This window comes from Protomyctophum bolini (genome assembly GCF_963924005.1).
Source record: "Protomyctophum bolini genome assembly, chromosome: 4".
NCBI lineage: Eukaryota > Metazoa > Chordata > Actinopteri > Myctophiformes > Myctophidae > Protomyctophum > Protomyctophum bolini.
The window spans coordinates 39,915,553-39,940,595 of record NC_137865.1 but is presented as its reverse complement, the minus strand read 5'-3'; the positions used below and the strand labels follow the sequence as shown (position 1 = coordinate 39,940,595).

Below are 25,043 nucleotides of genomic sequence, written 5' to 3'. Positions count from 1 at the left end.
TAAAGTGAGAAGTGTTTTTAATTCATGAACTTTCTTTTTGGGGACTGTTTTCTTTTCTTCGTGTTTTGAAAGAATAATAATTAAATACAAAATGTAGGAAGATATAAAGGGTCCGCTGACCCACAAATGTTGGATGTTTGGGAACCAGTGGTCTAATGATGAACTGTGAATCTTGTCCTGTGGCGCCCTCTAGAGGACGCGGCCGACCTGGAGAGCATCGAGACCGTGGCCAACGAGGTTCTGGCCATGCAGATGCCCACCACGCCGGGCCAGCTGCAGAACCTGACGGACGAGATCAGGGAGAGGGTGGGAGACCTGGGCCACGTGGAGAACATACTCAACCAGAGCGCTGACGACATACAGAGGGCAGAGAGCCTTCTGCAGCAGGCACGCAAAGCCAGGTAATCAATCAGCAACAGGGTCAAAGATCTGCAATTCTTTTGAGTGTGTTTGTGTGTGTGTGTGTGTGCGTGTGCGTGTGCGTGTGCGTGCGTGCGTGCACCACGGATGTGATGATTTGATATATAATAATAAAGTTCTTTGAAGTTGAAGAGCGTTCCTCACTTCACACGAGTGTAATTTTTAGGTATTCTTTTTATGACATAATGATAAAATAAATAATGTGTGCGTCTCTCCCACAGCAAAGAGGCGACCGACGTGAGGGACACGGCAGAGCTGGTGAAGCAAGCGTTGGACGAGGCTCACAAGGCCCAGGCGAGCGCCAGCGAGGCCATCCAACAGGCCACCGATGACATCAAGGACACCAACAACCTGCTCTCCTCTGTGAGTGGATACTGTACACTAGGCACATTTTCTTATTCATATTGAACTTTACATTGAAAGCGAAGCTCAAGGTGCTACAATAGGGGGTACAATCTTTGCAACAAATACCGGTATTACATCTAGAAAAAGGTCAATTTTAAACGTTTAAAAGCGTCTGGAATCATTGGACATTAGAGTCATTGTCAATGGGAGGGAAAGAGATTAAGTCCTGAGGGGGAATTCACTTTAAGCTTCGCCCTGCTGGGTTACATGTCTTGCTCAATGACACCTTCTATTTCCCAAACGGCCTCTAACCGCTCAGCTATATGGCCGCCCCAAAATAGTATAGACGTGCCCGACCAACTGGCAGTATGATCTTTTAACTATCCTGTACCTCTCTGTGGTGTACAGGTGGAGTCTGAGACGGCGGATTCTGAATTCAAGTTGAACAACGCCACTCAGAGGCTACTACGGCTCGAGCAGGATGTGTCGCTGATGAGAGACAGCGCCCAGAACACCTCGCTGAGTGTGGAGCAAACCCAACAAGACGCACAAAACATCACCCAGCTGGCTGAGAAAATCAAAAAGGTCTGTGGCATTATTTGTTCATTGTTGTAAGGTTCCACGTATACCTGCTTTGGCATTGTCAGGCTTCGTCATTCTAAATTGAAGTACAGTTTAAGTACAGTACATAATAATAACAATTTTCATTATCATAATCAATCATAATTGACTGATTATGATTATGGGCGGCTGTGGCTCAGGAGGTAGAGCAGGTCGTCCAATGATCCCTGGGTCGGCGGCTCCCAATGTATGAATGAATGAACCATTGTAAAGCGCTTTGAGCACTTGGAAAAGCGCTATAAAAATGCAATTCATTATAATAGGCTAAAGTGCTACATGGGACATTTTTGTTTTGTAATAGTTCCTCATGTATGAATTAATATACGCAGGACCTGGACACAGGCCTCTTGGATAAATACACAGCAGCAGAAGACTTGATCTCCCAGAAGGCAGGGGGCCTGGCTGATGCTAAGAAGAGGGCGTCGGCCCTGCAGCAGGAGGCAAAGGATCTGCTCCTACAGGCCAGTGACAAGCTAAAGCTGCTTAAAGGTAACACAGTGTACTCGCGTCTCACTCGCTTTCTCACTGAGGTCATGTTATTATCCTGACCCGTTACCTCACAGGCATGGGAGTCTCTGGAACAACCTACCTTTGTAGGTGTACAGTACTTTGGTCAGCTTCGGTTGTTTTAAATGTGCTATATAAATAAATAAAGTTTGATTTGATTTGATTCTAATCACTCTGTGTTCTGTTCTGTTTGGTTCAGATCTGGAGCAGTCCTATGAGGACAACCAAAGGACCATGTTGGATAAGGCTAACCAGCTCGTGGAGTTGGAGAAGGCCGTGAAGGAACTGCTGGAGGAAATCAGCCAGAAAGTCACCATATATAGCACCTGTCTCTTCTAGAATACTGTTGTGTTATCATATATAGAACCTGTCTCTTCTAGAACACTGTTGTGCCAGATATTCTCTCTATGGGAGAGAGAGAGAGAGAGAGAGAGAGAGAGAGAGAGAGAGAGAGAGAGAGAGATAATTTGTTGCATCAAATCAAAAGTTCCCACTGCAGACAATAAACTCCTGGACAATCTATCGCTTCGGAAAAGGTCATGGAAATTTTAAAGAGACCCAAAATGATCATGGCTGATTATTAATTATATTAATTATGAATTATCATTCATTACATATAGCCTACTGAGCTGAACCAACCAGTCATAGATCTATCATGAAAACAAGCTACAGAGAACTTGAGAAGTTTCAACCAATCGCCTCTGTGCTCTGTCTACAATCAGGGGTGCCCAAAAGGTAGATAGCGATCTACCAGTAGATCACAACGGCTGTGCAGGTAGATCACATGGCATGCCCCTAAAGAATATTTAAATTAAATATATAAAAGACATTCTTGGCATCTGCCACTTGAATTAAAGGCGACTTGATTGATTGACATCAAATTGCGCCTGTCACCTCAAATCCACAATGCAACATTTTGTTTTCAGTGTTGCTGTGCACAAACATTGGTAGAATTATAAATTGCCACAATTCTAAAGCACCCTCAGGTAGGCTACATATTTAAAATATTTTCATGTGGGTAGATCTTGTTGAGCTGGTCATTTTGAAAGTAGCTCTCAAGTAAGAAAAGTGTGGTCTACATAAGTGAAAAAACAAGTGAAAAAACATACACATTCCATTTAATCTCTAAAAGAAAAGCTGTTATAAATGTATTTCAATGTTGTATACAGTATAACAGCCAACCCCACCCCATCACATTCAACTAAGAATGTCCTTTGGTGTCATTTGTTTTTGTTTTCCAAGCTTCTAAACCAAAGTTTTAAAAAGGCTGAAAGCGTGAATGTATAAGGTTTAACCTATGTTTTATTAACCATGAGACTGCAAAGCTGTTTACCTCATTTTTTACTTTTTGTATTTTTCTATGCCATCTTGTGCAGCCAATTAGACCAAACACAAACAAACTTGAAACTCAATTGATATTTAATAAAGTTTGCCCATGGAAAAATTTGTGACACAGCTTCTGTTATTTATATTTATAAATAATCTGCCATAATTGTTATCCTCTCTCTCTCTCTCCACAAAAAAGGGACTCCTGCACATCCAAAAAAACTGAGAGGTGCAAGTCTAGCTAGTTAGCAGGCATAGAGTCAAAAAAAGCCTTCAAAGAGGGATCCGACCTTTGTTCTTGAACTAAGTCAGTCCTGAAAATGGATTTAAGAGGCACAGGTATTGAAAAGGTTTTGGCATCAGCTTTCACCTGTTGACCACACGCTTTCCTAGGACTCATCATGCACTTTAAAGGCTCAGACACGCCTATTTTCAACCTTTCTGAGCGTAAAGGCTGCGATTCAGGACCCTGTGTGCCCACAGATGATTTAGCCTCAGCCCACACTTTATCACCTGCAAGGTCATTGCCAAGGATTATATCAACCCCTTCCACAGGCAACTCATGACGCACTCCTACCACCACCTCCCCAGAAACCAACAATCACCCCCCCCCCCGTCCACTTTATAAAGTCCATGCACTCCAGTGAATAGCATTTATCCATTTAGATAACGTTTTAATTACTTATCTTTACACAGAAACATTACTTATTTTTACATTATTACATAATGTGTCTTATAGCATCGTTTTAATGTGCAAATTAATATTTTTTTCAATACTCTAGACCAGTGATACTCAACCTCAGGCCCGCGGGCCACATCAGGCCCGCGGGACCATTATGACTGGCCCACCAATGAAAATCTAAAAAAAAGAAGAAAAAAAAATCTGGAAAATAAATAAATCTGAATGAAGTTATCTTTAATTACATTATTATAAGTAATACTATTAGAGTTGTACTATTACTCGAACGAAAATAAAAGCTTTGGGGGGGGGGGGGGATGCAATGCAAATGAAAGACATATACCCTATTCCCTGACATAATTTTATAGCTAAACGGACAGAATTCTATTTTATTTGAATGATGAAACCCAGCTGCCATTAATAGTTGGAAATGGAAATGGAAATTGCGGAAATGGAAATTGCGGAAATTGTGGAAATTGTAATTGCGGAAATGGTGGAAATGGAAATTGCGGAAATGGTAATTGCGGAAATTGCGGAAATGGTGGAAATGGAAATTGAGGAAATTGCGGAAATGGAAATTGCGGAAATTGCTCTTCAGTTATAGCTATCTATTTTCAGGTAGATTGTTTTATTTTACTCAGTCAGCCATATCACTACTCATTTTTTTTCATGAAAAAGGTCATAGCTGGGTAATCTATTTTCAGGCAAATTGTGTTTATTGTATTTTATTTTACTCAGCCATAACAATTTATTTTCTGTTAACCAACTTGCTGGCTGGCAGGCAGGCAGACAGCTACTCATAGACAGGCAGACAGACAGACAGCTACTCATGGAGAATTGGACAGGCAGGCAGTCAGACAGCTACTCATAGACAGGCAGACAGACAGCTACTCATGGAGAATTGGACAGGCAGGCAGACAGCTACTCATGGACAATTGGACAGGCAGGAAGGCAGACAGCTACTCATAGACAGACAGACAGCTACTCATGGACAATTGGACAGGCAGGAAGGCAGACAGCTACTCATAGACAGACAGACAGCTACTCATAGACAATTGGGCAGGCAGGCAGACAGCTACTCATAGACAGACAGACAGCTACTCATGGACAATTGGACAGGCAGGAAGGCAGACAGCTACTCATAGACAGGCAGACAGACAGCTACTCATGGACAATTAGGCAGGCAGGCAGGCAGACAGCTACTCATGGACAATTAGGCAGGCAGGCAGACAGCTACTCATGGACAATTGGACAGGCAGGCAGGCAGACAGACAGCTACTCATAGACAGGCAGGCAGACAGCTACTCATAGACAGGCAGACAGTAAGACAGCTACTCATTGACAGACAGACAAATAACTACTCATGGACAGACAGACAGGCAGGCAGGCAGGCAAAGAGCTACTCATGTTATGTTATTATGTTATTATAACAGCTACTCATGTTATGTGCAATAATTTCTGCAGTTATGGAAACAGCTCTTTGTGTTTATGCAAGAAAATGTAACACATGTATTTATTTACATATTGTGTGCATGCACATTGTACTTTGATACATTTAGCAATTGAAAGAGAGAAGTTATCAAGTATCATTAATGTCGTAATTTTATCTACTGGCCCCTGGCCCCTTGCCATTTTTGTAATGTGGCCCACAGGTAAATCTATTTGAGTATCCCTGCTCTAGACTAGGGTAGGCCTACTCTTATTTTGAAGAGATCTAAATTTGATAGCTTAGATTTGCCAGAAAAACAGTGCCTGTTTTCAGCGTAATCGGAGACAGCTGTTGATCCTCATCTAGAGAAAAGAGACATTTTCCACATTCTATAAGTTCTAAGTATATTTAACAGCGTAACGTTTATCACCCTGTATTCTACCTGATTCTGCCACAGGTCGTTTCGAGGAAGCAATTTGATTGGTTGAAACAGCCTTCTAGCCGGTGGTTAAACCACTACACACCACCACCTAATCAAAACAAAGAATTCAGCCGCTCTGTTCTCCCAGAGCGCTAGCAAACTCGGTGGCTAGGCTAGCTAGTTTATTGGGACATTTGTGGTCGTAGTGACTACATCTGTCATTCAAAAAATATATTCTTTCAGCGATTATCTTTGTTTTAAAGGTAACTGTGGTAGAATTGCAATATTACACTCGAGGGTGTGGGTTAACGTGATCTCAGTCTCGGGACTCCAGCGGTGTTTCCTCCTTCATTCAGCCCAGCTTCGAGTTCCATTTGTCGGCGTTGAAGCCAAGGAAACAGCGGTAGTTTGGAAGAGAGTCTCTTTGGTGTAAATGTCTCCGAAAGGAGGTAAAACGAGTCAAATGGAGGACATTTTACACACTAGCCTATAAGTTATAAGTATATTTAATACACATTCGGTTATTCGGTGCCACTGAAACGTGACGACCCGAAATCAACTCTTGGCACTCCAGCGGTATTTACTCCTTCATTCAGCCCAGCATCGAGTTCAATTTGTCGGCGTTGAACCCAAGGAAACAACGGTAGTTTGGAAGAGAGTCTCTTTGGTTTTGTAAATGTCTCCTAAAGGAGGTAAAACGAGTCAAATGGAGTCTGTACGGCTGAAGATACATGAACATATGACGTCAGTGGTGGGAGAGGACATATTGTGTGTTTTGGACAAACAGCAGCGTGGTGCTGATGTTTGTTGTGTGAAGCTTGATGATCATTTCAGAGTGTTTGTGTTGGAGCGCCTCCGTGTGGCCGCGGGGTGGATGTGCAGCCTCTTCCAGAGAGAGATGGAGACACTAGAAACTCTGCTGGAGAAACAAACTGCAGGTATGTGTTAGACACAACAGGTATACACACACACACACACACACACACGACTTACAGTAAGCAAGCACAAAACATGGTAGGCCTTATATAGCTCTGGTCCATAGCTCTAATGCGTTGTATAATTGCATTTAGAGCTATGTTACTCTCGACTTCTGGGGCTTGCATGAATGCAGACCAGCCTCTCGTCTCTAGCGTAAATACAAAAATGATGAAAAACGGCGCGCTATAGTATGCCGTACGATATAGGCTATAGCCCATGGTCCAAAATGATGAGAAACGAGGCTAACTTTTTTTTCCAAAATTTCAAAAAACATGGGCTATAACCCATCGTTTTTTTCATTTTTTCATTTTTGTCAAATCATCAAAAATGATGAAAAACGGCGCGCTATAGTATGCCGTACGATATAGGCTATAGCCCATGGTCCAAAATGATGAGAAACGAGACTAACTTTTTTTTCCAAAATTTCAAAAAACATGGGCTATAACCCATCGTTTTTTTTAATTTTTTAATTTTTGTCAAATCATCAAAAATGATGAAAAACGGCGCGCTATAGTATGCCGTACGATATAGGCTATAGCCCATGGTCCAAAATTATGAGAAACGAGGCTAACTTTTTTTCCCAAATTTTCAAAAAACATGGGCTATAACCCATCGTTTTTTTCATTTTTTCATTTTTGTCAAATCATCAAAAATGATGAAAAACGGCGCGCTATAGTATGCCGTACGATATAGGCTATAGCCCATGGTCCAAAATGATGAAACGAGGCTAACTTTTTTTTCCAAAATTTTAAAAAACATGGGCTATAACCCATCGTTTTTTTCATTTTTTCATTTTTGTCAAATCATCAAAAATGATGAAAAACGGCGTGCTATAGTATGCCGTACGATATAGGCTATAGCCCATGGTCCAAAATGATGAGAAACGAGACTAACTTTTTTTTCCAAAATTTAAAAAAACATGGGCTATAACCCATCGTTTTTTTTAATTTTTTAATTTTTGTCAAATCATCAAAAATGATGAAAAACGGCGCGCTATAGTATGCCGTACGATATAGGCTATAGCCCATGGTCCAAAATTATGAGAAACGAGGCTAACTTTTTTTCCCAAAATTTCAAAAAACATGGGCTATAACCCATCGTTTTTTTCATTTTTTCATTTTTGTCAAATCATCAAAAATGATGAAAAACGGCGCGCTATAGTATGCCGTACGATATAGGCTATAGCCCATGGTCCAAAATTATGAGAAACGAGGCTAACTTTTTTTTCCAAAATTTCAAAAAACATGGGCTATAACCCATCGTTTTTTTCATTTTTTCATTTTTGTCAAATCATCAAAAATGATGAAAAACGGCGCGCTATAGTATGCCGTACGATATAGGCTATAGCCCATGGTCCAAAATTATGAGAAACGAGGCTAACTTTTTTTTCCAAAATTTCAAAAAACATGGGCTATAACCCATCGTTTTTTTCATTTTTTCATTTTTGTCAAATCATCAAAAATGATGAAAAACGGCGCGCTATAGTATGCCGTACGATATAGGCTATAGCCCATGGTCCAAAATGATGAGAAACGAGACTAACTTTTTTTTCCAAAATTTCAAAAAACATGGGCTATAACCCATCGTTTTTTTTAATTTTTTAATTTTTGTCAAATCATCAAAAATGATGAAAAACGGCGCGCTATAGTATGCCGTACGATATAGGCTATAGCCCATGGTCCAAAATTATGAGAAACGAGGCTAACTTTTTTTCCCAAATTTTCAAAAAACATGGGCTATAACCCATCGTTTTTTTCATTTTTTCATTTTTGTCAAATCATCAAAAATGATGAAAAACGGCGCGCTATAGTATGCCGTACGATATAGGCTATAGCCCATGGTCCAAAATGATGAAACGAGGCTAACTTTTTTTTCCAAAATTTTAAAAAACATGGGCTATAACCCATCGTTTTTTTCATTTTTTCATTTTTGTCAAATCATCAAAAATGATGAAAAACGGCGTGCTATAGTATGCCGTACGATATAGGCTATAGCCCATGGTCCAAAATGATGAGAAACGAGACTAACTTTTTTTTCCAAAATTTAAAAAAACATGGGCTATAACCCATCGTTTTTTTTAATTTTTTAATTTTTGTCAAATCATCAAAAATGATGAAAAACGGCGCGCTATAGTATGCCGTACGATATAGGCTATAGCCCATGGTCCAAAATTATGAGAAACGAGGCTAACTTTTTTTCCCAAAATTTCAAAAAACATGGGCTATAACCCATCGTTTTTTTCATTTTTTCATTTTTGTCAAATCATCAAAAATGATGAAAAACGGCGCGCTATAGTATGCCGTACGATATAGGCTATAGCCCATGGTCCAAAATTATGAGAAACGAGGCTAACTTTTTTTTCCAAAATTTCAAAAAACATGGGCTATAACCCATCGTTTTTTTCATTTTTTCATTTTTGTCAAATCATCAAAAATGATGAAAAACGGCGCGCTATAGTATGCCGTACGATATAGGCTATAGCCCATGGTCCAAAATTATGAGAAACGAGGCTAACTTTTTTTTCCAAAATTTCAAAAAACATGGGCTATAACCCATCGTTTTTTTCATTTTTTCATTTTTGTCAAATCATCAAAAATGATGAAAAACGGCGCGCTATAGTATGCCGTACGATATAGGCTATAGCCCATGGTCCAAAATGATGAGAAACGAGGCTAACTTTTTTTTCCAAAATTTAAAAAAACATGGGCTATAACCCATCGTTTTTTTTAATTTTTGTCAAATCATCAAAAATGATGAAAAACGGCGCGCTATAGTATGCCGTACGATATAGGCTATAGCCCATGGTCCAAAATTATGAGAAACGAGGCTAACTTTTTTTCCCAAAATTTCAAAAAACATGGGCTATAACCCATCGTTTTTTTCATTTTTTCATTTTTGTCAAATCATCAAAAATGATGAAAAACGGCGCGCTATAGTATGCCGTACGATATAGGCTATAGCCCATGGTCCAAAATTATGAGAAACGAGGCTAACTTTTTTTTCCAAAATTTCAAAAAACATGGGCTATAACCCATCGTTTTTTTCATTTTTTCATTTTTGTCAAATCATCAAAAATGATGAAAAACGGCGCGCTATAGTATGCCGTACGATATAGGCTATAGCCCATGGTCCAAAATTATGAGAAACGAGGCTAACTTTTTTTTCCAAAATTTCAAAAAACATGGGCTATAACCCATCGTTTTTTTCATTTTTTCATTTTTGTCAAATCATCAAAAATGATGAAAAACGGCGCGCTATAGTATGCCGTACGATATAGGCTATAGCCCATGGTCCAAAATGATGAGAAACGAGGCTAACTTTTTTTTAAGAAAAAAAACAAAACAAGCGCGGACACACAGACGGACCCTCTTCTAGGCGACGGCTTGCCTATTCCAGGAGCCTCTACTTGTGTTTTTTAAACAATGGTCATCCTGACAAAATAAATGCGAATAAATGCCATGGCATCTAATGATAAAAAAGCATTTGAGTTGTTGAGCTGATGCTAACACCTTCTCTCCTCCTTCTGTCTGTGTGTAAAGAGGTTTCATCTGAATATGAGAAGTGGAGATCCAATCTGGTCCAGGAGGAACCACAACCTCCACAACATCAGAGGAGATCCAGTCTGGTCCAGGAGGAACCACAACCGCCACACATTAATGCGAGACAGGAGGAGGAGGCTGATGTGTCATCATTGACCTTACTAGACTGGGAGATGAGCTGTGACACTCTCGCAGGTATATAACATCAAATATCTCTTTATCGATTCTAATCGAACAAGCGACATGTTATGACCTGCTGCTTTCTGGCGAGTTCCTACGGCACCGCAGGCGTGCATAAAGAACACCCTCTTGTGTAATATTGCTTAATTCAGCCATTGCTCGAGCCTGCTGTCGGCTGGCAATGTGTCAAAATCAAATGACTGACAGCTGTCACACAGTTTGGTACAGACTCAGAGCACCCTGCCACTGCCATGTTCAAAATGCACACGTGTGTATGTGATAGCTCCACCCACTTAGGTTGTTGTATAAAAAATATAGGGGGAGGTGCGTGGGTGCGTGCGCTAATTATACGTCACACTTACGACACACATCAGTGTTTATTTCATTGACTGTCAAGGGTTCCAGCCTCCAGGAGGAAATCCACCATTGCACATAAAAAACACACCAGGGGGTCTAATAAAGTACTGTCACCTCATAGACACATGAAAAACTGGAAAAATACAAATATTGTGGCACTCCATCTTTAAAGTATTTATTGTATTCCTTCATTCTAGTTAAACAGGAACCTGAAGACTACCTTGAACAGGAACCTGAAGACTACCTTGAACATGAACCTGAAGACCACCTTAAACAGGAACCTGAAGACTACCTTGAACATGAACCTGAAGACCACATGGATCCCAGTAAGTTTAAAGCACTCTGTCTTTATTTATTTTATTGGTGAAAGTGGATCGGTACTGAGGGTGTAAAGATGTCTTTATTTATGTTATTGGTGAAACCTGAAGACTACCTTGAACAGGAACCTGAAGACTACCTTGAACATGAACCTGAAGACCACCTTAAACAGGAACCTGAAGACTACCTTGAACATGAACCTGAAGACCACATGGATCCCAGTAAGTTTAAAGCACTCTGTCTTTATTTATTTTATTGGTGAAAGTGGATCGGTACTGAGGGTGTAAAGATGTCTTTATTTATGTTATTGGTGAAAGTGGGTCGGTACTGAGGGTGTAAAGATGTCTATTTATTTTATTGGTGAAAGTGGGTCGGTACTGAAGGTGTAAAGATGTCTTTATTTATGTTATTGGTGAAAGTGGGTCGGTACTGAAGGTGTAAATATATGAACCAATATGAATCGATTATCGACTTAAGCATTAACAATGTGACTACATCGATGCATTGATCTAAATGTATTTTGAATGGGACGATGGTCTGGTTGTAAATGCGTTCACTGAAGCTTTGCAGTTAATTCTACTTCAGTATACTATTAACTATCCCCGGCCGGGTCATACCAAAGACTATAAAAATGGGACCCAGTGCCTCCCTGCTTGGCACTCAGCATCAAGGGTTGAATTTGGGGTGAGTCCCTGCGACATACTAGCGTCATGTCCAGGGGGTGTACTTGTACATCACGCTACAGAAACAGGAGATAGGCTCCTGCCCATAGGCCTCATGGCTCGGCAAGGCTTACTTACTATTAACTTTTACTACTACTTTTACTTTCTAAATAATAATGACCATAGACATAAAGGCTAGATGGAATAAATAATAATGACCATAGACATATAATAATAATAATAATAATATCTCAAACTTATACAGCGCTTTTCTGAGTACCCAAATATGCTTTACATGGGGGGCAGGGGTAACAACAAAAATAAAAACAACTTTATTAGGAAAAATATAAACACTGAGAGCTAAAAACATTAAAAACAGTGAAAAGGGTTAGCTGGGGAAAGCAATTTGTTGAAGAGGTTTTGAAGGTTTGGAGGGTGGGGGCATCTCTGAGTGTTTTAGGGAGGGCATTCCACAGGGTTGGGGCATCAAAGGCGAATGCTCTGTCGCCCCAGGTACGGAGTTTGGTCTTGGGGACGTCAAGGATGTTTGCATCACCAGATCTGAGGGAGTGGGAGGGGACATGACATTTGATCTGCCACTCTCCATTGGCCAGCAGCGGGGGCGAGTCATCTACCCTCCACATCTAGTCTTTCTCATATATATCTATGATAATGACTACCTCTCATTCAGCTCGTCTCACATCTTCTATGAGAGCGCTGCAATGTAAACAAACAACGGCCACACTATTTACAGCACAGAGAGCAGCCAGTTCACCGTCACATTTCAATGTTCTATGTTTCAATCTGTTGATACTTCTTACAGCCACTACTCTGTGGTACAATATTCAAACCTTTTATAGAGTCTCTTTGTATTATTTTTTCCTAGACTTTCTGCACGTCCCTGTGTGTAAAGAGGAGGAGAGGAGATCCAGTCTGGTCCAGGAGGAACCACAACCTCCACACATTAAAGAGGAACAGGAGGAGCTACTTCAAAGAGCAGAAGAGGCTGGTGGGTCAACGTTGACATTAATAGCAGTGAAAAGTGAAGATGATGATGAAAACAGAGAGACAGAGCCTGTAGCCGGCACCTCAACTGAACACATTACTAAGAAGGGTAGTCTAAAAGCACACATGAGGACTCATACAGGCGAAAAGCCATTTCCTTTTACAGTATGTGGTACAGGCTTTACTCGGACAGATCATCTAAAAACACACATGAGGACTCATACGGGCAAAAAACCCTATACTTGTACAGTTTGTGGTAAAGGCTTTACTCGGACAGATCATCTAAAAACACACATGAGGACTCATCCGGGCGAAAAACCCTATACTTGTACAGTTTGTGGTAAAGGCTTTACTCTGGCGACTAAACTAAAAGTACACAAGAGGACTCATACAGGCGAAAAACCCTATACTTGTACAGTTTGTGGTAAAGGCTTTACTCTGGCGACTAAACTAAAAGTACACAAGAGGACTCATACAGGCGAAAAACCCTATACTTGTACAGTTTGTGGTAAAGGCTTTACTGAGACGGGTAATCTAAAAGTACACATGAGGACTCATACAGGCGAAAAACCCTATACTTGTACAGTATGTGGTAAAGGCTTTACTGAGACGGGTAATCTAAAAGTACACGTGAGGACTCATACAGGTGAAAAGCCCTTCTCTTGTACAGTATGTGGTAAAGGCTTTACTAATACGGGTGATCTAAAAGTACACATGAGGACTCATACAGGTGAAAAACCCTATACTTGTACAGTTTGTGGTAAAGGCTTTATTAATACGGGTGATCTAAAAGGACACATGAGGACTCATACAGGCGAAAAGCCATTTCCTTGTACAGTTTGTGGTAAAGGCTTTACTCTGGCGAGTGATCTAAAAAGACACATGATGACTCATACAGGTGAAAAGCCCTTCTCTTGTACAGTATGTGGTAAATGCTTTACTGAGAAGGGTAATCTAAAAGTACACATGAGGACTCATACAGGTGAAAAGCCCTTTCCTTGTACAGTATGTGGAACAGGCTTTACTGTGAAGGGTAGTCTAAAAGTACACATGAGGACTCATACAGGGGAAAGCCTTTAGTTTAAGACATGATCAGTCAGTCTATGATTCAAAAGCAGAGGAATTACATTATCTGACAAACATGACTGAATAAAGTTTAGAAGTTTAGAACTTGTATGACTGACTCACATCTTAATGACACCCTCAGACCGGCAATCACTAAATATGAACCAGATTTCAAAACGCTTGCAGATAAAGTGCAGTCACAGCAGTCTCATTAAAGGTGGGCTGACCCTGAGAGTATGTCACCATATCTGTGCAAATATATATGGTCATGTTATGCCTATGTCATTTGAACATCTGCCAATGTGAATATTCATTGAAATGAGAAACAAAATATTTCTAATACTAATTATTTCTAATTTGTCTTAATATTATTATTACTTACTATAAGTATTTATTCTAATTTAAGCTTTAGTCTTTGTGTGGATGTGTGCACATGCATTGAGCCTGACAGAAATAGCAAAAAAACAAGTGTTTTTTCTAACACGTTTTAGTGGTAGATCTTGGCTTACAATTGGGAATAAAATGGGCTCTTGGTCTACAGAGATTAGTGTCTTTATTGAGGTGTTTTATTCTGAACTTAACAGGTTAAATTACTAAATGACGTTTAGAAGATTTAGAACACTTTCCTGGGGGGTCTTTATGTGTGCATATTACACACATAAGTGTCCCTTTAAAGAAATCCTTTTATACCTGGGTTAGGGTGATGGAAATATTGATGTTTTAGCTTTCTTGGTTTAATAAAGGTTTCAACACTACACTGTGTGTTTTTTATCATTACAGAAATGGTATCAAAGATGTGTTGTATTTACCCCATAACTACTGTGAACAATACAGTCAATTTACAGCCTGTATACCATGTGCTTAAGCTGTTACTACAGGTTACATGAGTAAGTATTCTTTTCAGAGTCGTGGTGGTTGTTGTTTTTGTTACCGCTTGGAGCCATGACTAGCGGTGACTGTTGGTCCAGTCAGCATCGGGGGAAATCTGAACAAGCACGCGCACGCTTTTTTAAACTGCTGAAGGTTGTTTTAATAATTTGATTAATTATTATATCTACACCTGAATATAGATAACAATGTGAACCACTTCCTTTTTTTAGATGATGTAAAAGCTCACTTAAACTCACTTAAGCTCACTTAATTGAATTAACTATTTTATTTTAAAATACATATCCTCTCTCACACTTATGCCAGTGTGCCAGTGACCACCCTCCCCTGTGCCAGTGTGCCAGTGATCACCCTCCCCTGTGCCAGTGTGCCAGTGATCACCCTAGGTCACATTAAGTTTAGACTAGTGGTTTTCAACCCTGTTCATTATCAAGGTCCATTACATGTATTCAGCATTTGAGCCACAGACCACCATTTGACGACATTAAGCCTCTCGGATACAAAACTAAAGAATACTTTGTTGTTGGATACGATTCTGTCCACAATTCCATGCTGTATTGATGTGTACCAAAGGAGCGATCAGGAACATGATCAAAATAACAATTACCGGTATATTAAAATATTGTAACTCTTCAGAGCCAGGGGTGGCCTTAGGAATCTGGAGGCCCGTTTCAAGACCAAATATGAGGCCCCCATATACCTATGACATAATTATTTTCTTGATACAGCCGTATATTGATACGAATAGTTTGACTGTTGTTACTCTCGACAATTAGCAACAACACCTTTCTTCATCCTGTCGTTCCTTCACAATGAAAGTGTCTCCCCTTTACCTCCCAATGCTGCACATTTTACCATGTTATTTACATGAAATAGGTGTAACTTTACTAACTTAACATTAACATTGTGGGAGAGAGCAAGGCAGTGAGTGAGCGAGAGAGAGAGGGGGCCAAGAGTGGCGTGGTTGACTGAGGGGACTTCAGTGCACTGTAAGAAAGAGGCAATGATAAGAAGGGGAGCAGAGACGTGTAGTTCCAGTGGAAATATATATTGTTTTATTATGTTTAATACAAAATGTTAATTAAAAGTGACTTTAATCACAGGTCAATATCAAAAGGGTCTAAAATGGGATTACGAATATGACAGTTAGGGGCCTATATGCTATACTATACCAGTAGCAGGGGTTTTAAACGTCCTGACCCAGGACAGAGGCAGGGAGTGAGGGGAGAGAAGGGAAATGTCTAACCGCCACCAAAAAAGCCCACACACGGCAAGACACACGTCACTCTTCAATCACTGCAAAACAAGAGATACTGTTAAACACTAGCAATAAAACTAGGAATAAGCATGCCGACTATACCAAATCCCAAACACAGCCTATACACCCGTGGCCATCCCACCTGTCGGACTGCTATCTGATACCTGCTCTAATGGCACAGCTGGGCCAAATGTACACAGTTATGAGGAACTACTATTAACATTAAGTTAAATCATTAAAACAGCTGATTTGCACAAACAATAAACAAAACAAATAACCAAAATAATAGGGACAAAAACAGCAGAGGTAAAGAGCTCCTCCTAAAAAAAACAAAGGGACAATATTAATAACAAATACTTATTACAATTTAAAACATACAAATACAATAGGCAGCTCTTTACCTCAAATTAAGAGGGCCACACTATAGGCCATGACGTCATGCTCTGGTCCATAAACGCTGCATGACACCGAACCAGAGCCGAAGGGCGCCGCATGCATCGGCCATGACTCGAGGCGCCATGCCACTGAACCATCAGCAGCTAATGGCAGACAAGGCCTTAAGCCTATGACATGTGGGGGGAAGAAGCAGCCTATCCCAGGAAGTCTGGGATTCCCACTGTCAATGCCTGCCCTGCAAGAGTTAAGGAACATTCATATTTTGCTCAAAACATACATTTATCAAAACACATGGGTGTTGTGGCTCCCCTTTATTCAGTCAGCAGCCAGGTGTCACAGCTGTCCTGAATATGGGTGATTGATTAAATTCTTAGACATGTGATGTGACTATCACATGTCTAAGAATTTCTTAGACATGTGATGTTGAGCTTTCTTAGTAAGAAAGCTCAACTCACTACACTTACATCATGTATTCAGTAACAGTTACAAACCTCCTCCACCAGGTGGCAGCAGAGAGAGCGGCGCATGCTCGGTGTGACATTGTCACACATCGACTTCCGTGTCACAAACCGGAAGTCGATGCGTGTTGTGTGTTTTCAGATTTGCCAAAAGAAACGCGGCTCCGTCTTATGAGCTAATTTAGAACTTCCTGTCTGAGAGCTAGCTAATTTAAGACATCCGGTTGCCTTCAGAATAAAATAAGGATATTTAATTCGTTATTTAAATAATTATTACATTACATTATTAGTATTATTATTACATTACAGTTATTGTAAAGACACACATTATGTTTCTGTGTAAAAATAAGTAATTAAATAACATAAAAAGGTTATTTAAATGGATAAATGCTATTCACTGGAGTGCATGGACTTTATAAAGTGGACACTGGACAAAAGACGGCTCCGCGAGGCAACTATCTGGACATACCCACGCGTTCGGGAAGATGTCCTCTACCACCCCACAGTCTCCGCTAAGCGGGAGAGGTGTAAAATTCACAGCAGCAGAGCTTCTACTGGGGTCAATGCAAAAAAATGTACCGTTTCCGGACCCAGAATGGACACTGGACAAAGAGGCCTCCGCGAGGCAACTATCTGGACATACCCACGCGTCCGGGGAGATGTCCTCTACCACCCCACAGTCTCCGCTAAGCGGGAGAGGTGTAAAATTCAGAGCAGCAGACCTTCTATTGGGGTCGATCAACACTCAAAAAAGTGCCGTTTCCAGACCCAGAATGGACACTGGACAAAGAGGCCTCCGCGAGGCAACTATCTGGACATACCCACGCGTCCGGGGAGATGTCCTCTACCACACCCCACTCTCCGCTAAGCGGGAGAGGTGTAAAATTCACAGCAGCAGAGCTTCTACTGGGGTCAATGCAAAAAAATGTACCGTTTCCGGACCCAGACTGGACACTGGACAAAAGACGGCTCCGCGAGGCAACTATCTGGACATACCCACGCGTCCGGGGAGATGTCCTCTACCACACCCCACTCTCCGCTAAGCGGGAGAGGTGTAAAATTCACAGCAGCAGAGCTTCTACTGCAGTATAGATTGTAGAGTTGCATTTAGCCAACAATTATTTTCATTATTTGCAAACCTGCATATACTATTGGAAAATCCTGTCTCTGTGCCTCTGATTTGTGGCTTTGTTTTGTCTGGCACACTTGCTGAGCTTTGATTTTGTAAGAACATCTTTGAATGTGGGGATAAGAGCCCCTAAGATGTTTAGGCAATTTTCGTTTTTTGTTCCACTTTTCTACAGGTGGTGCTGGGTTTACGCACTCTACCTGTGTTGTTCTGTATGCTGCTTTGTCACAGAAATCTATGGCTGACTGGTTGTAAAATAAGCGCATGTGCTGTACACATTCGTCAAGTCTGTGTTTCTCATTTCGTAAAAGCAACACTTTTATTAAATCAAGACCAATATACAACAGTTATAAATAATTACGGTATTTGTTGATTATTTATCATACACTGACTGAAAGTGAGGACTGGTGGGATTTGAACATGGAACCTGTCATCAGTGTTATTAGTCCACTACACACTATTCTATCTCACAGGCTCTCACAGGCTCATTAAAAAAGCCTTTTAGGAGGAGTTTGAACTTGGAATACCCAGTTCAAAAATGATTATTATTGTTGTTGTTTTATTTTTTTATTTTATTTTTTTTTGGGGGGGGGGGGGGTCCCCAGTTCAAATATTATTTTGGGGGGTCCCGACTCCCCAGTTCAACATTTTGGGGGCTGAGGCTGAGAACCATAATTTCTTTATGTTTGAATAATAAATACACATCACAACATGATTTATTTTATTGAAATATTTATTAACAGTTTGCAGAATTAAAGTACATTTCAAGCACAAACTCAATACAAAGACTGTTAACTGTGAGTGGACGACCCAATTAACTAAAGCATTACACTTGTTTACAACAGGGTCTGTTAAGCTTAACAGACAGGTGGCGCCCTTACTCCATATGTCATGTGACTGTGTTGTATTCTATAGAGTGTACAAGGGTGACGCACAGGATGTGACGTCTTTATGTCCTTGCTGGAGCGCGCCAGTTTAATGCGCCAAGAGCAGAACAACAACAGCCTGAAGCTGCAAGCTGTATTACAATAATAAATATGCCGGTAGGCTAAGGATATCAATGGATCGACTTACTTATTCTTCACCACGCATTGAGTGCTGTGCATCATAAAGCCTGACAGGTTATGGGCCCAGGCGGAGTTGTACACAAGGATAGCGTTTGATCCGAGGAAGAAGTTTAACGTGGCGGATTAACACGGAGCTTCGGTGGACAACTTGGAGATAAGTGAGTAAAAGACTCGGAAGAAGTTTTTCGCGACGTATTACGTGAGATGGCAAACAGAATGGGAACCCCGGGTCCGCAACTTCTTTTTGATGGCTCGGAAGAGAGATATGACCTATGGGAAACAAGATTTCTAGGTTACCTTCATATTCAGAAATTAAAAGAGACTATATTGAATGAACCAACGGACGGGACCGCAGACGAACAAGCAGAAGACAGGAGGAAGAATGTCGACTGTTATGCTGAACTGATAAGACTGATTGATGACAAAAGCTTATCCATAATAAGACACGAGGCGGATGATGATGGCAGAAAAGCCCTGAAGATACTGAGGGAACACTATTCCGGGAGAAGTAAGCCAAGAATCATTAATCTGTACACCTCATTGACCAAGCTACACATGGTAGAGAATGAGAGTGTCACTGACTATATCATCAGAGCAGAGAACATCATAATGGCCCTGAAAGATGCAGGTGAGACCATTAGTGATGGACTAGCTGTAGCCATGGTATTAAACGGGCTACCAGACTCCTTCAAGCCACTAGCAGTACATGTAACACAAAACGAAGAAAATGTTACATTTGCAGACTTTAAAAGAAGACTGCGTGTTTTTGAAGAGAGTGAGAAAATGAACAAAGCAGAGTCTACAGATAATGTGATGAAGACATATGTGAAACCAGGCCGAGGCCCCACCAAGGCATACACTGGCAACAAGAAAGATGAGGAGGCCAACGTGACGTGCTATAGGTGTGGAATAAAAGGGCACAAGGCAAGAAAGTGTACCAGAAAGGTGTGGTGTGGCTACTGTAAAAGCAATACACACGAAGAATCCATCTGCAAGAAGAAGAGGGAACGAGACGGCGCCAGGAAGGTCGTGGAGGAGCGGGACAACGAGGAGGACCATTTCTTCAAGACCGACGTCACAAGGAATGAGAGACCACCAAGCAGCATGAAGATGAAAGGCATCATGGTGGACGGAGGGGCGACATCACACATCATAAACGACATAGAGAAGTTTAAGAGTTTTGATGACACCTTCCAACCTGACTCTCATTCAGTGGAGTTAGCCGACGGGACGAAGTGCAGCGGGATAGCACAAAGAAGAGGAACAGCGATGATCTGCCTACTAGACAGCGCGGGACAACAGCACAGAGCACAGCTGCGAGATGCTCTGTACATGCCTTCATACCCTCATGACATCTTTTCGGTGGCACGAGCTACAAATGGAGGAGCGACGATCACCTTTGAGAAAGGGGACAACCGCATGGTCGCCAGGGATGGTAGCAGGTTTGACATCCACGAAAGTGGAAACTTGTATTACTTACCAACTGTTCTAAATAATGTGGATCAATGCAAAGTGTGTCATGATGTACAAACGTGGCACGAGATTTTAGGCCATTGTAATTACGATGATGTGCAGAAATTACAAGGTGTTGTTAAAGGCATGGAGATAAAGGGGAGTGTGGTCACGCCAGCACAATTATGTGAAGTGTGTACAAAGGGAAAATTCACCCAGACGAGAAACAGGGAGCCTGACAGAAGGGCTAAGAAACCTTTAGAATTAGTCCACACGGACCTAGCAGGTCCCATGCAAACGACTAGCATAGCTGGGCACAGATATGCTCAATCCTTTACTGATGACTACTCAGGCACCATGATGGTGTATTTTCTAAGGTCTAAGAGTGATGCAGTGCAGGCGACAGAACGATTTCTGGCAGATGTAGCACCGTACGGAGAAGTTCGGTGTATCCGATCTGATAATGGCACTGAGTACACTAGCAAAGAGTTCCAGGCACTGTTAATCAAAAACAGAATTAGACATGAGACGTCCGCACCATACTCACCCCACCAAAATGGTACAGCGGAGAGAGGGTGGCGAACACTCTACGAAATGGGGAGGTGTTTACTGTTAGAAAGTAATTTGCCGAATAAGTTATGGAACTACGCTGTACAGACAGCGGCTTATGTGAGGAATAGATGCTACAGCAGGCGGACAAAGAAAACGCCATACGAGCTGTTTGCAGGGAGAGAACCAGACCTATCCAAACTGCAAAAATTTGGATCAGTGTGCTACGCTTACAAACAGCTAGGCAAAGGAAAGCTAGACTCTAGGTGTGAGCAGGGTGTTTTCGTGGGTTATGATAAAAACAGCCCAGCCTACCTGGTGTACTACCCAGAAAAAGAGAAGGTTCAGAAACACAGATTGGTGAAGTTCACAACCAAAACAGGAGCAGAAAAAGAAACACAAACGTGTGAGCCATACATGGGGTGTGGTAATGGGGAGCTGCATCCCAAGGTTAATGATAACAGGGACATTTGTGTTGATGACAAGGATGAAAATGTATCAGATCAAGGTACGCAGGGTGGTGTTTCTGGGGCTTTACCTGAACAGACTGAAAGCACACAGCCGGGTAGAGTCACTGAGACTGTAAATAGAAGGAACCCACCGAGAATCAGAAGGAAACCAATTCACCTACAGGAGTTTGAGACTGAGGATACAGTGGACAAACTGGAAACATGCGTGGACTCTTGTTACAGAGCAGTATGTGACATTCCTCAAACTTACAGGGAAGCCATAGTGTCAAACAGGTCAAAGCAGTGGAAAACTGCCATGGATGATGAGGTGAAATCACTGGAAGAGAATGAGACCTTCACCCTCACCCACTTGCCACCAGGTAAACGGGCAGTGGGGGGCAGGTGGGTCTACGCACTTAAAAGTAACATTGATGGATCAGACAAATACAAGGCGAGATTCGTAGCAAAAGGCTACAGTCAAAGAGCAGGGACTGACTATGAAGAGACATTCTCACCCACAGCAGATATGACAAGCGTGAGAGTGATCATGCAAAAGGCAGCACAGGAGCATTTAGTCCTGCACCAAATGGATGTAAAGACGGCCTATTTGCATGCACCGATTGATTGCGAAATCTACATAGAGCAGCCAGAAGGCTATGAGAAAGAGTCACCAGCCGGTGAAAAGCTAGTGTGCAAATTACACAAATCTCTCTATGGCCTTAAGCAGTCCGGTAGAAATTGGAATGCAATGTTACACACATGTTTAACTGATAATGATTTTGTACAGAATCCCGCTGATCACTGTGTGTACACAAAAGAGAAACATGATGAGAAGGTGATGTTAATTGTTTGGGTTGATGACATTATCATAGCTGCTAGCAACAAGGGTGTGCTCAACAGTGTGAAAATGATGCTCACTGAAAAATTTCAAATGAAGGATCTAGGAAAATTGAAGCATTTTCTAGGGATCGATTTTGACCAAACAGAGGGTGAAGTCAAAATGTCACAAAAGAAATATGTGAACAAAATTTTAGAGCGTTTTGAAATGCAGGATTGCAGGTCCAGAGAGACTCCGTGTGAGGCTAAACTAGAGTACACTGAAAATGCAGAAAAAATGACAGACACAAGAAGGTTCAGAGAGGCAGTGGGAAGCCTGATTTACTTATCCACGTGCACTAGACCAGACATCAGTTTTGTGGTTAGTAAATTATCCCAGCACTTCGCTGAGCCAACACTAGAACACTGGAACACAGTGAAGCATGTGTTTAGATACCTCAAAGGTACGGCAGAACAGGAGTTATGCTTTAAAAGAAATGAGACGGATAAACTAGGTCTGAGAGTTTATAGCGATGCAGACTGGGCATCAGATGCGTCTGACAGACGAAGCACATCAGGATATTGTGCCAGTCTGAGTGAAGGAAGCTCTCTGATCTCATGGAAGACAAGAAAGCAAGCTACTGTTGCATTATCTACATGTGAGTCAGAGTATATGTCTTTAGCCTCAGCCATGCAGGAATGTATCTACCTAGAGCAACTACTCAGGGGGTTTGACAAATACCAATATACACAAACAAAAGTATTTGAAGACAATCAAGGTACTATAGCACTAGCCAAAAACCCAGTGAATAGGCAAAGGTGTAAGCACATTGATATTAAATACCATTTCATAAGGGAAATCATAAACAGTGGAAGAGTGATTTTGGAATACTGTCCTACTGAGCTGATGATTGCAGATGTGCTGACAAAGCCAGCCACCAAGATCAAACTAAAGAGGTTTGCTCGGGACATGTTCGGCACTTAAAAGTGCACTGTCAACATGGGAAAGGGAAACCATGTGTTTGTTATTTTCTTTCTTGTGTTCTACTGTATTTTATTTTTCTTTCTTCAAGATAACCCAGTGAGAGCTAAGAGCGAGTGGGGGTGTTAAGCTTAACAGACAGGTGGCGCCCTTACTCCATATGTCATGTGACTGTGTTGTATTCTATAGAGTGTACAAGGGTGACGCACAGGATGTGACGTCTTTATGTCCTTGCTGGAGCGCGCCAGTTTAATGCGCCAAGAGCAGAACAACAACAGCCTGAAGCTGCAAGCTGTATTACAATAATAAATATGCCGGTAGGCTAAGGATATCAATGGATCGACTTACTTATTCTTCACCACGCATTGAGTGCTGTGCATCATAAAGCCTGACAGGGTCCACCATGTTCAATTCATCAAAACATTTAGAGACGTACAAATATACACTTCTATATTTATATAAATATTTCAATCAATTAAAAAAAAAGAAAAAATAGCTGGTCAAATGGCGCCATCATGTGGACAACCCAGGGCTAGGCAACTGCTCAATATGAGTGTCAAACCTGGAGTAAACACGTTTTTAATTCACTTCCTCTTCCTCAAACAACACTAAAACTCCACCCGTCTGTCTCCCAGCATACATTACACTGGTAGTGTAAATAGAGTACCTGCCTGAAGAAACGCCTGTTCATTCACCATTACACAACGGGAATATAAGTAGCATATTTAAAGTATTAAAGTTAATAGGCGTCGACGCAGGTATTAATTTCGTACGTGGAATTGACGGTGGAATTGTTGTCCGCCGGAGACGAAGACAGGCAAGTTGAGACAACTGAACTGATCACTCTCTGGACGCCATTATAGCCTCATCGATCGGGTAAGTGTTTTAATCACTTTATACTGGAACTACTGTCTGTACAGTTTTTACAGTGTTTATACAATGACATAATCAATTGATTTGTTTTGGGGGGGGGGGGGGGGGAGAGAGAGAGAGAGAGAGAGAGAGAGAGAGAGAGAGAGATACACTTCTTAACACAATGTAAAAACTACACAAATATTAGAGAGGAGTTCTTCGCAAAATTTGAAACAAATTTCCCAGTATGACAGAAAGGGAAAGATTACCAGTCGTTCTGGGGGAACAGAAAGAATGTGCAGTTTTGGCTGCAAAAATATGTCAATTCCTGTCACAGGAAAAGGGACAACCAGTAGGACACACATACAGTATGCCATGTTTTATTTTATGCACCAAGTTTATTTTATATTATTTTTATTTATTTTTTCATGTCATTGATATTATGTTATTTGTCATATCTGTGATTGTGCTTTGGCAACACTTGTATAAAACGTCATGCCAATAAAGCCTGTTGAATTGAATTGAATGAGAGAGAGAGAGAGAGAGAGAGAGAGAGAGAGAGAGAGAGACCCTCGGATGAACATTATAAAACGTAAGTCCTTAACACTCGCATACACATACGTGACATCATGACATAGGCCGCCAAATGAATGAATGAATCTCTGAGTCTGCATGTTCTCATTTTAGTTTTGATTGTGCAATTTGTGCCTAGCCCTGGTCCAGGTTCCTAGCCCTGGTCCAGGTTCCTAGCCCTGGTCCAGGTTCCTAGCCCTGGTCCAGGTTCCTAGCCCTGGTCCAGGTTCCTAGCCCTGGTCCAGGTTCCTAGCCCTGGTCCAGTGCTTACAGCGAGTCTCTCTCTGACGCTCTGTGGAAGTCCCTTCCGCAGCCCTCTGGT

At 41.4% G+C, this 25,043-nt stretch overlaps 1 protein-coding gene across 2 annotated transcripts in view; it reads left to right on the top strand.

Annotated features, from left to right (window-relative positions):
• The window catches only part of lamb1a (laminin, beta 1a), a 40,207-nt gene extending 36,877 nt beyond the window's left edge, over positions 1-3,330 (top strand). For both annotated transcript variants that reach the window (XM_080762582.1, XM_080762583.1), the window contains 5 exons: positions 194-401; positions 642-783; positions 1,174-1,350; positions 1,716-1,875; positions 2,093-3,330. In XM_080762582.1, the coding sequence (XP_080618708.1) occupies positions 194-401; positions 642-783; positions 1,174-1,350; positions 1,716-1,875; positions 2,093-2,232 (827 nt within the window). In that variant the 3' untranslated portion in view covers positions 2,233-3,330. The remainder of the gene's footprint in view (positions 1-193; positions 402-641; positions 784-1,173; positions 1,351-1,715; positions 1,876-2,092) is intronic.
• The last annotated feature ends 21,713 nt before the right edge of the window (positions 3,331-25,043 follow it).